The sequence below is a fragment of the Rhinopithecus roxellana genome, chromosome 12 (assembly GCF_007565055.1).
Source record: "Rhinopithecus roxellana isolate Shanxi Qingling chromosome 12, ASM756505v1, whole genome shotgun sequence".
In the NCBI taxonomy this organism is placed as follows: domain Eukaryota; kingdom Metazoa; phylum Chordata; class Mammalia; order Primates; family Cercopithecidae; genus Rhinopithecus; species Rhinopithecus roxellana.
In genome coordinates, this window is record NC_044560.1 from 41,808,201 (window position 1) to 41,820,927 (window position 12,727).

The 12,727-nt window shown below is 38.2% G+C and overlaps 1 protein-coding gene across 4 annotated transcripts in view; it reads left to right on the plus strand.

Annotated features, from left to right (window-relative positions):
• Positions 1–12,727, plus strand: part of SLC35D1 (solute carrier family 35 member D1) — a 78,486-nt gene that overhangs the window by 37,140 nt on the left and 28,619 nt on the right. For 3 of the 4 annotated variants that reach the window (XM_030941861.1, XM_030941860.1, XM_010357082.2), the window contains exon 11: positions 7,081–7,163. In XM_030941861.1, the coding sequence (XP_030797721.1) occupies positions 7,081–7,163 (83 nt within the window). Of the gene's footprint in view, positions 1–4,801; positions 4,837–7,080; positions 7,164–12,727 lie in introns of those variants that run through there. The other variant, XM_030941862.1, reaches the window with a different exon arrangement.

The window sequence follows — 12,727 nt, forward strand, 5'->3', positions numbered from 1 at the left end:
GGTTTAAAACAAGATTATAGGTCACTAAAATATATCATTTATTTAGTCAACATGATAATTTAAAGATTTTAAAAAGCAAAACCTTTTACTCTTGGTGGAGACTTATAAGACATAATAAAGACACCATGAGTTATACTGAATCTGTTTTTCCCTGTCTTCCTCTTTGTTTTTTGTAGTTTATTTAGAAGGTAAATAAAATTTTAAAAATTATTTTTTATTAATACTACATGAAAATTTTGTTTAAAAGAGAAAACTGCCCAGGCTTGGTGGCCCACGTCTGTAATTCCAGCACTTTGGGAGGCCAAGGTAGGGGAATCACTTGAGGCCAGGAGTTTTAGACCAGCCTGGCCAACACAGTGAAACGCTGTTTCTACCAAAAAATACAAAAATTAGCCGAGCATGGTGGTGTGCACCTGTAGTCCCAGCTACTTGGGAGGCTGAGGCAGGAGAATCACTTGAACCCATGTGGCGGAGGTTGCAGCTAGCTGAGATCGCACCAGTGCACTCCAGCCTGGGCAACAGAGTGAGATCCTGTCTCAAAAAAAAAAACAGAGAAAATTAGATTTTATTTTTGTATTAGTGTATTCTTAATGTTAAAGTTAATTTTAATAAAACCTTGTAAATAAATCTATTTTAGTTAGTTTAACCACAAGATTTTTATATGTTTTTAAATAGCCTCTTCAATTTAAACATTTTTAAAAATATTTATTTTTATTTTTTTAATTAAAACCTTTTTAAATGTTTATACTAGGCAATATCTTTTTTTTACAAAAATATATTTTTATGTCTTCTATAACCTTTTTATGAAAAACACATTTTCCTTTTTGAATATACTTTGCATATTGAATTGTTTATTTTAATATCTAGTTTATATATTTCAATTATGATAGTATCTCTTAGTAACTCTTATTTGTAGTGAAAAACCTAGGAAATAAGTAATTTTAACTATATGTAGAGTGCAAAACAAAGAATAGAGCTGTGAACACAATGCCTGGAAGAGTTAATCCTTAGTATGGCCAAGAGACATGGTTGGGCTAGGGAGGACAGGGCCTGGGTGTTGTCCCCAGACCTCACCATGGTTGTTTGTCTAGACATTAGAATCTAAAGTCTCAAATTTACAGACATAAGCTCACAGATAAATTAAGTAAACGTTAAAAATATTATAGAAGTAATAGTTCTGGCCAGGCGCGGTGGCTCAAGCCTGTAATCCCAGCACTTTGGGAGGCCGAGACGGGCGGATCACGAGGTCAGGAGATAGAGACCATCCTGGCTAACACGGTGAAACCCCGTCTCTACTGAAAAATACAAAAAACTAGCCGGGCGAGGTGGCGGGCGCCTGTAGTCCCAGCTACTCGGGAGGCTGAGGCAGGAGAATGGCATGAACCTGGGAGGCGGAACTTGCAGTAAGCTGAGATCCGGCCACTGCACTCCAGCCTGGGCGACAGAGCGAGACTCCGTCTCAAAAAAAAAAAAAAAAGAAGTAACAGTTCTGTGACTTTAAAACATTTAGTAGAGACAGTATAAACTTGTCTGATCAATCCAACCAGGACCAAAAAAAAAAAAAAAAATCTAACTTAAAACTTGAAGACATTTTAATTTTATTTTACTAATAATTGTTCAACTTTTAATTTATTAAGGATTACTAAAATCATGTGAACTTGAAAATTATTTGTGCTTATTTAATTTATGAGTACTAACTTATAAGTTAATTTGATATGTAGACAGTGTATACACATAGACATGTATATATAAAAATACAGATGGACACAAATAAAGACTTCATAGCTTTGGTTTTAAAATTTTAACCATAAGACCAGTAAAACTCACTAGCTTAAAAGAAAGTTGGATTTAAACTTTGTAAGAGAAAAAGATTAAAGTGTATCTGTCTCACATGGCCCAAGCCCTTATGAGTTTTAGAGAAAATAGGGTAGTAAATTATGTTTTATAGTATGGAGAGAGAATTTATATTTTTTAAAAGGAGTTTGAATGGTTAGTGGAAGATTAAAAATGGATGTCAAGGTAACAGAATTATAGGAACTTATAGGATTTTATAAGGGCACTAATTTTATTTAGAGGGGCATTGTAAAATTTAGTCTGTTTTTTAACTGGATCACTGAGCTCAAGGCAGAGCCCATTAAGGAACAGGGTCAACAAAATATCTGTACTTTTTAGGGCCTAATAATTAAAATATGTGGGAAGTAGGCACTGTTGAAAGGCAGAACATACAGAGCTTTAAAACTTGAGAATTTTACTTTTACATTGAATCCCACATCCCCAGAAAGAAAAATGCCATGAAACCAGGTTATGCAATGCCTGTATAGTGTACTTTGATACAAAGACATTTTTTAAAGTATTTAAACTACATCTTTTAAATCTAAACTCACAAAGAAACAAGTAGTCTCTTGTAGTAATAATCGTTTACTGTAAACAGCTGTTACCAGTCACCTCTAAAACTGTAGCTCTTATGGTGGTGATGACTCATCACACACACAAAGGTCACTGTTCTCCCACAGTACAAGAAAGGGGGTAGATGGCACCCTTTTTTGTGTTTCTTAAGGGATCTGAATCATTAGAAGTCCCCTCTATATTCTTTTATATAGTACCAAAGACAGCAAAGAGGAGGAAGGAGGAGTAGGAAGGAATAAGAGTAAATGGGAGAAAAATATATATTTTTTGAGACAGGGTCTCACTCTTTTACCCAGGCTTAAGTGTAGTGGCACAATCATGGCTCACTGCAGCCTCGACCTCCCGGGCTCAATTGATCCCCCCATCTTAGCCTCCTGAGTAACTGGGACTACAGACACCTGCCACCATACCTGACGAACTTTTATTTTATTTTATTTTTTATAGAAACAGGGTTTTGCCATGTTGCCCAGGCTAGTCTTGAACTCCTGGGTTCAAGTAATTTGCTCACCTCTGCTTCCCAAAGTACTGGGATTACAGATGTGAGCCCTGTGCCTGGCCCAATTTCTAAGAAAGGAATTAAAATGTAAGAGTCTAATTTTAAAAACATAATTTAAAAGAAAGTTTTAGTCTACTGAAAAAAAATTTAAGAACAGGATATCTATCTATCTATCTATCTATCTATCTATCTATCTATCTCCAGGATATATGTTCTTAAATTATATATGTATGTGTAATTTGAACATCAGTTTTTAATTAAGCTAGCTTTTAACCACAAAGCTCTTTTTAAAAAATCTTTTTAAAATCTATTATCAGATTTTAGCTGGGGGGACAAACATATTTTTGCCTTTTGAATTTTTTTTATTAAAGATACCCTCACAAGTGAAACTAGTAAGACTTAACCAAAGTTATGACTTAACTAAGGATGCACTTGGCATTTCTAAAGAGGTGGATGGGTACCCCAAAAAGTCAAAGTCACATGAATATTGAGCCAAAAGGGGCTGATTACCTGACTGGGAATTGAACCCAGGCTGTGGTGGTGAATTGCCAGCCGTAAGGTACAGCAGCCTTTATTGTGAATCCCACAGGGGATCTAAAGCAGGAAGTGTGAGCTTACAAAGGATTTTAACTTTGTTTTAGGTCAGATTTTTCTCCTTTAATTTTGTCAAGAGAATTTTTAAGACTAACCATGACACTATTATGTGTCTTTTTTTAAAAAAAAAGTGACCTTCTCATCAATTGTTTAGAATAAGAGATCTCTTAAAATTTGTTCTTTTAATTTGGGATTCTAATTTAAAGGATCCATCTTTTGACTGTTGAATTTTTAATTGTGTACTTATTTTAATAGTGACTCAATCTGATAGTCTCTTTATGGAAAACCCAGGATGTAATTTTTTAGGTTTAGAAATGTTTTCTTGGAGAGGGCATAGAAGAGCCTACTATCCCAAAGTTCCCATGCCCCTCCCCCCACAAAAAAAATGTATTGCCAAGAATAGGCTCAGATAGCGAAAGGTTCTAATGATCATGGATGGTCTCCAGTAACCCACAAATATGTGGGTCCCACCAGTCACAGACCTGTTAATCTGTGACAGTGGGTAGGCCCTCGTAGGATTGGACTTTGTTAGTACTAAGCAGGTAACAAAGGTTGAGATGACAGAAGCCCCTTGTAGATGAGACTTTTTATGACAGACTCTCCTAAGAGCTTGACACATTTAGAACAAAATCTTGGGTTTCTAGCCATTTTTAGACTGGCCACGTGACATGACTCAAAAATCATGCCCCAAGATGGCAGAGACCAAGAGAGAGTGTGCTTCCACTTGATCAGAAGTCAAACTTTCACGGGCATAAAATGACAGGAGAGAACCTCAAGCAGTACCCTAATTTTTATGACAGCAACACAGACAAAGATAAAGGAAAAGACTATTTTGGGGAAGAAAGGAATCAAACAATTTGAATATTCATGCCACAGGTACCAAAAGCTATAACCAAGACTCGTCACACAAATCTTTTTCTCCCATTAATCAAAATTTGGGCTCTGTGGCTCTGTAGGTGGGCGTGGTAATCTCAGCACTTTGAGAGGCTGAGGCAGGTGGACTGCCTGAGCTCAGGAGCTCAAGACCAGCCTCAACAATATGGTGAAACTTCATCGCTACCAAAAATACAAAAAATTAACCAGGCGTGGTGGTGCACACTTGTGGTCCCAGCTGCTTGGGAGGCTGAGGTGGGATGATTGCTTGAGCCTGGGATGCAGAGGTTGCAGTGAGCTGAGATTGTGCCACTGCACTCCAACCTGAGAGACAGAGGGAGAGCTGATGGCAAAAAATACAAGAAGATTTTGGAGAGGAAAAATAAAACAATGATTTTTTTTTTTTTTTTTTTTAACCATCCACTTGATCAGATTCCACAGGGAGAAAGAGGTCTGGAGCCTGGCTGGTAAGAAATTTTTATCTTATGCTGGCTGGTGAGGTCCTGGATTATCTTTGCTACAGCTTCCAAAAGAGCAGAACAGCTTTGGTGACCCTGCTTACTGCGTCAAAACTGTAGGGACAAAGGGAAAATTTGCTTAAAAATCAGCTCACAAAAGACAGACTAGTAAAATAAAAGGTATCTAATTTATTAATGTGCATATGGAGACTATTGCAGAGTGACCACCTAACCTCCCAGGGGGGTGTAGAAGCTTATATACTATCTTGAAGTTAGAGAAAGAATGGGGGCTTAGATTGGGCAAAATAGGTTATAGGAGGGAGAGAAGACTTGGCTAGCAAAAGTGGTCTTGTTATACAGATGAAACCTCACGGGTAGCAGCCCTTGGAGAGAATAGATGATAAATGTTTTTTTAGACCTTGAAAGGTGTCAGACTCTCAATTAATGTTTCCTAGATCTGGACAAGAGGAGGCCTGGCTGCAGTCAGTGTGGATTTTTCTACAAATGTAAATTTCCCTCACAAAAGACAGCTTTGCAGAGCTACTTCTTTTTGCTGACTTTCTGACAGCTATCTTAATTACTGTATGTTAAAGAAATATATTTAGGGGTAAAATATTTTGATTTCCTGCAACTCCAAATCTGAAATCCAAAATGCTTGCTCCAGAATCTAAAACTTTTTGAATGCCAACATGATATTCAAGGGAAATAATCATTGAAGCATTTGGATTTTTGAATTTGAGATATTCAACTGGCAAGTGTAATGGAAATATTACAAAATCTGAAATTGAAATATTTCTAGTCCTGAGTATTTGGGACCTGATAAGGGATATTCAGCCTCTAGTTTAAATTTTAGAAACTTATTTTTTGTTTTTATGGTCTTAGGATAATTAAAAGGGAGCCAGAAGATGTTTGCACCTGGGAGTGTCAGAAGTGATTTTAGGTATAATATCTTGAGATGACTTCCCATGTGTTTTCTTAAGATACCAAGGAAGATTCCTCTAAAAACAGTCATTATATTGGTAAAGTCCCCACCATTCCCTTTTTTCCATTTTAGAAGAAGAGGCAAAGATACTTTAGGTTCTGGGGGTACATGTGCAGGTTTGTTACATGGGTAAATTGTGTGTCACTGAAGCTTGGTGTACAGACTATCCTGTCACCTAGGTAGTGAGCATAGTTCTCAACAGGTAGTCTTCCAGCTCACACCCCCCTTTTACCCTCCCACCTCAAGCAGCCCCCAGTGTCTATTGCTCCCATCTTTGTATCCATGTATATTCAATGTTTAGCTCCCACTTTCAAGTGAGAGCAGGTGGTGTTTGGTTTTCTCTTCCTGCGTTAGTTTGCTTAGGATAATGGCCTCCTGCTGCAACCATGTTCCTGCAAAGGACATGATTTCATTCTTTTTTGTGGCTGCATTGTATTCCATGATGCATATGTACCACATTTTCTTAATCCAGTCCATCATTAATGGGTATCGTGGTTGACTGCATGTCTTTGCTATTCGGAATAATGCTGCAGTGAACATAAGAGTACGTGTGTCTCTTTGGTAGAACAATTTATTTTCCTTTGGTGATATGACCCAGTAGTGGGATTGCTGAGTCAAATGGTAGTTCTGTTTTAAGTTCTTTGATAAATGTCCACACTGCTTTCCACAGTGGCTGAACTAAATTTACGTTCTCCCCAACAGTGTATAAATAAGCATTTCCCTTTCTCCCCAACCTCACCAATATCTGTTGTTTTTTGACTTTTTAATAATAGACATTCTGACTGATATGAGATGGTATCACATTGTAGTTTTGATTTGTGTTTCTCTGATGATTAGTGATGAACCTTTTTTCATATATTTGTTTGCTGCATATATGTTTTCTTTTGAGAAATATCTGTTCATGTCCTTTGCCCATCTTTTAATGGTGTTATTTGTGTTTGTTGAATTAGGTTGCTTATCAATTCTGGATATTAGACCTTTGTCCAATGCATAGTTTGTGAATATTTTCTCCCATTCTATTGGTAGTATTCTTTAGTATTGGCAAAAGCATTTATCTTCTGGAGAAATAGATTGGGAAGAGGTTAATGTCACTGATTTCTTAATAGTGTTCTTCCTTATGCTATACTCTTATTAGGGTTGGTGGGTTTTTGTTGTTTGTCTTTCATTTATTTGTTTTTGTATTTTAAGGACAGATATTTGGATGAGTTTTATATATATTTAAGAAACTCTGTTAAACCTATGTAACAGTATATTACTATTTTTATTTTTAGAATATATTAATAACTTATATTGGAATGGTCTTTGGTGGAGATTATATTTTCACGTGGACAAACTTCATTGGTTTAAATATCAGGTAAGTAAAACAATTTAATTAAATTGAAAAATTGGGATTGGATATTCAAATAATGTCACAATAAGGTTAGGCTATTAAATTAATGGAAAATTTATTCATTGTTAAACATATACGGAGTGCCTTCTATGTGCTACTACATATTTAATGTCTCTACATAATGCTTTTTAAGAAGTGGGGAGAGGTCGGGCATAGTGGCTCATACCTATAATCCCAACACTTTGGGAGGCTGAGGTGGACAGATTGCTTGAGCCCAGGAGTTTGAGACTAGTCTGGGCAACATTGTGAAACTCCGTCTCTACAAAAAAATACCAAAATTACCTGGGTGTGGTGGTGCACGTCTGTAGTCCCAGCTACTCTAGAGGCTGAGGTGGGAGGATCACTTAAGCCCAGGAGGTCAAGGCTGCAGTGAGCTGTGATTACACTGCATTCCAGCCTAAAATAAATAAATAAATAAATAAATAAAATTAAAAAAAATAAAAGTGGAGGGTGGAGAAAATGCTTCTATATTCTATTTAGAGTATTAGGGAATCTTTTCTAGAAGTTGAACTCCCTTTGTTTAGCCTTGAAAGCACTCTATTATGCGAGTTGGCAGTACAGTGTTCTCTAGAAATATAGGGCTAAAGAAGAATAACATAACAACAATTATTTGATGTGTGTCTGACATATTACTACCTTTCTTTAGACCTTACATGTCTTCATCAGTGAAGGGGGTTACTTGTATTGTTTGAAAGATCTTTTTCAGTTCTTGAATCCCATTGTCTTAAATATTCTTTACATGCCCAAAAATGATCAAATTTCTGTTTGGGCCAGACCTCTGTCTTCAAGTCAGACTTGTCTAGTTAACAGTCCACTTGACACCTCCTGCTGACATGTCTAAAACTGAACTCTATTTCCTTCAAAGTCTGTGCTACCCATAGTCTCTATCATCTTAGTTGATGGAGACTCCATCCTTCTAGCTACCTGGTTCAAAAATCTTGGTGTTATCCTTGACTTTTCTATCTTATGTCTAATATCCAGTGTGTTGGCAAATTTTGTTGGCTTTACCTTCAGAAATTATCCAACAGACGATCTCTTGTCACTATTAGCATTGCTTTCATCCTCAGCTGAGCTAGATTGTTGCCCTAGTCTTATACAGTTTTATCCCTGGTTTAACTCATCCACCTCCCTCTCCTGCTGTCAGTTCTCCACAGAGTAGGCAGTGCATTCTTTGCAAAAGGTAAGTCTGAATATGTCATTCTTTTAATGCTCCCATACTCCCCACCCCATGACTATTGAAGTTCCAAAGTCCTTACAAGGCCCTACTAGATCTAGCCCCAGTTTACCTCTCCAACTTTAGCCACTGCTTCTCTTCTTCTCCCTTACTCTACTTCATCCGTATAGACCTCCTTGCTGTTCCTCTAGGATGTTTGGCGTGCTCCCTCTTTAGGACCTTTGGACTGAATGTTTTCTCTCCCTGGAATATACTGCCAGATATTTGCATGGCTAGCTTTTTTTTTTTTTTTTTTTTTTTTGAGACAGAGTCTCGCTCTGTTGCCCGGCCTGGAGTGCAGTGGCCGGATCTCAGCTCACTGCAAGCTCCGCCTCCCGGGTTTACGCCATTCTCCTGCCTCAGCCTCCCGAGTAGCTGGGACTACAGGCGCCCGCCACCTCGCCTGGCTAGCTTTTTGTATTTTTTAGTAGAGACGGTGTTTCACCGTGTTAGCCAGGATGGTCTCGAACTCCTGACCTCGTGATTCGCCCGTCTCAGCCTCCCAAAGTGCTGGGATTACAGGCTTGAGCCACCGCGCCCAGCCTGCATGGCTAGCTTTTATGCCTGTAAGTTTTTCCTCAGATGTTATCTTCTCAAGGAAATCTACCTGGACCAAACAAAAACATGAAGGTGGAAATGCAGGTTTTAGATGAGGGCTGGGGAGAATGGGCAGTAGGCACTCCAGTGTGGTTAGTGTAAGAGGGATTTCACAAGGATAATTCTGGAAAAGTAGGTCAGTAACCGAGTGTGAGGTGCCTCTCAAATGTCTCATAACGGAGGAAGAATGAGTGCCCAACTTGGAAGACATTCTGTGAGATACCAATAGACTGCGTAGATGGTAAAGGTTGGGTCAAAACTTGCTTACTTGCCATACAGTTAAGATCTAGTTAGGATGATCAAAAACAGAAAAGCCTTGAGGATGAAGAGAAGCAGCAATTGCCAAACCCCTTTCATCTTTTTACTGTTCACCGATATGAGCCCCTGGTGTACCTTAGCGTTTTGACTTTTACGTCTCTTGGGTGGCCACTGCATGCTACTTAACCTTGTGAAATGATCTATTGTCTCATGTAATTTAACTATATAATTTAACATATGTTAATCTACATATAGCATAACATCTAACATATATAATAACATAACATATAACATGTTAATATTATAACATTGTCATATAATTAAATTATATAATGTAATTCCTATGTCCATCCTGTAAGAATGGTATTATAATCTCCATTTCACAGGTGTGAGGGAACTGAGGTTCTGAGGGGCTAAGTAACTTGCCCCACATCATAGAGCTTTGTAAGTGGCAGAGTGCACACAGTTAGATTCTCTTTATTCAACGCAATGACATCTTTGTGTTTCTGTCTGTTCAGATTGGAAACCTTTGAAAGATGGTAGATACAGAGGCAGTACAGCTCTGCTGTATTTAGTTGGTGAGAAAGAAAATGGGAAAAGGCTTCCTAAAAGTTGCTGTATGGGGAGTGAGGATGGGTGTCCTTGGTCATTGTGGGAAGAATGTACCCAGAAACCCAGTTTCAGTTATTTGGCAACAATTTTGTTTGTTAGGAAATAGCGGTACAAGGCAAACTCTTGGTTCATAGGTTTTGATGTAGATTGGCTTATTTGACATATAGAAGGCAGGGTCTAATCTGGGAGGCAGAGGTACCTGCCTAGACACATGAACAGACATGTCAGTGATGAGATATGTAAGAGGCAGCCTGGACGTTAGGACTGTTGTTCCCTGGCCACAGGGTTGCTGTATTGAAAGCATTTTTAGTGTGTATTTTTGGAATGGATATCTCATTGTTGGGGGCTAATGAATATGTCCATGACTATAGGTTTAGGAGAAGTAGACTGTGTTTGCATTGCTTTTGAAGATCAAAAGTGGATCAGAGCAGATCAAGTGGATTTAATAGATTCAATAGATTTGGAAGCAGTTTAGCACATTCCAGTCAGATTTGCGGTATTCTAACAAGGCCCCTGTCTCAGGAACTGTAGCTTTGTGTTTTTCTTCTGGTTGTCTCCCAGCTGTGTCTGCCACAGCAGGTCTCTGTGAGTTAAGAGTTGGTAGTGCCACTTTGGGAGGCCGAGGCGGGCAGATCACAAGGTCAAGAGATCGAGACCACCCTGCCCAACATGGTGATACCCCATCTCTACTAAAAATACAAAAATTAGTTGGGCATGTTGGGGTGCGCCTGTAGTCCCAGCTACTCAGAGGCTGAGGCAGGAGAATCGCTTGAACCCTGGAGGAAGGAGGTTGCAGTGAGCCAAGATGGCATCACTGCATTCCAGCCTGGCAACAGAGTGAGACTCTGTCTCAAAAAAAAAAAAAAAAAAGAGAAAAAGAGTTGGTAGTGCTATTGTTTGAAGATTAGACATGAAAATTGCTTGAAAATTTTTTAAACGGCATAAACCTAGGCTTGCATAATGATTTTACCTTATTTTTAATATGCATGTTTTAACTTTTTAAAAGAAAAATCTTGTTGACCAGTTCTAATACAAATGGTTCTTCTTTTAAAAAATGAATATTTAGGATGATCTAATGTGTTAACACCAATTTCAGAGTATCAGAAGGTATCAACTTTCATGTGAATATTTATGGGGCCAATAGATTAGTTAAAGGGTCTCTGTTTGAAGTAGTGGAAGATCCTGATTTAGAATCATTTAGTAGTTATGTGTAAAAATTCAGATATAACCCTTCTCCCCTTCAAATCTGGGCTTTTCCTCATTTTCCCTTTCCCTTTCTTCCAGTTTTCCCCTTCCCCAAAGCTGCTAGAGAGCAACTTATATAGTTCCTTCCCAAAGCGTTTACTCATCACTGCGTAACACATAGTATGCTCGCTGAGGAACGTTCAGTTCTCTTCAGGTGGTTCATGAATTGCCGTTTCTGAAAATTATATTTGATAATGATCAAGTCAGTAATAAAGATGAAATTAAAAATATTTTATTGTTGCCTCAAGTTACAACCGTGTGGCAATAGTGTGCCCCCTCTTTCATTATGTTACATCTCCTTGCTCTATGGTGTGATATTTGTGTTCCCCCAAAATTCGTTTGTTGAACTCTCAACTCCCAAAGTGATGGTATTAGGAGGTAGGGCTTTGGGAGGTGATTAGGTCATGGAGTTGGTGCCCTCATGAATGAGATTAGTGCCCTTATGTAAGATATCCCAGAGCATGATGAGAAGATACTGTCTGTGAACCAGAAAGAGAGCCCTCTCTAGACATTGAACCCGCCTTGATCTTAGACTTCCCACCCTCTAGGACTGTGAGAAATAAATTTCTGTTGTTTATAAGCCACCATTTATGGTATTTTGTTACAGCCGCCCAAATGGAGTAAGACGTTTATTATTATAGTACCTTACCTTTTGTCAGCAGTGCATATCCCCTCTGGTCTGTGAGTGTCAGGGCTGACAGGGAAGGTAGGAGAGAAGAGAATGAAGAGATTATTCACATAATCTCATTTGTTCCTCAGACAAGCTTAGACAGATAACAGTATTCTTATTTGATGAATACAGAAATGGATTAATTTGCCCAGGGTCACATAGCCAGTGTAGATTGAACATCTAAGATCCAGAATGCTCCAAAATCTGGAATTTTTGAATGCTAACAGGACGCTCAAAGGAAATGCTCTTTGGAACATTTCAGAATTGGGATTTGGATGCTCGGGCTGGTAAGTATAATGCAGATATTCCAAAATTTGAAATCATAAATACTTCTGGTCCCAAGCATTTTAGATAAGAGATACTCAACCTATTGTATATTCAGGATTTGAACCAAGACCTAACTGTAGAGTTCACGTTTTTTTCAATACCTATGCTGGGAATATAGGATCTGGAATTATCATTAGGGCTAAGCCTGGAATAAATTCCAGGACATTCTTTGTCTTTTTGTATCCTGTGCTTCCCCAGTATTCCTATCCAGTTTAAATATGGTTAATATGAACATCGGAGATTGTCTTAACAGGAAAAATAAGAAACATTTTTATTTTTTAGGTGGTTGTAGGAAGGGGAAGCTAGAGAAAGGTAGGATGAAAGAAAGGAGAGGTAGCTCTTCTACTTTGTTTTGGGGTGGGTTTGGAGGCAGAGGGAAATTGACTGTCATGTGGATGGGTGTACATGTGAACCTTAAAGAACTTTTAGCTTCAGTCAAAAAGACTTCAGTAAGTCATTTCTTGGGTCCAGTCCAGCTACCAGGGAAGTAATCTACTTGAGGTACTAGAAAAACCAGAAAACTCCGTCTCAAAAAAAAAAAAAAGAAAAGAAAAACCAGAAAAGTTTCTAGGAGAGTCATACCAAATTCCAGAAAAAATTAAATGG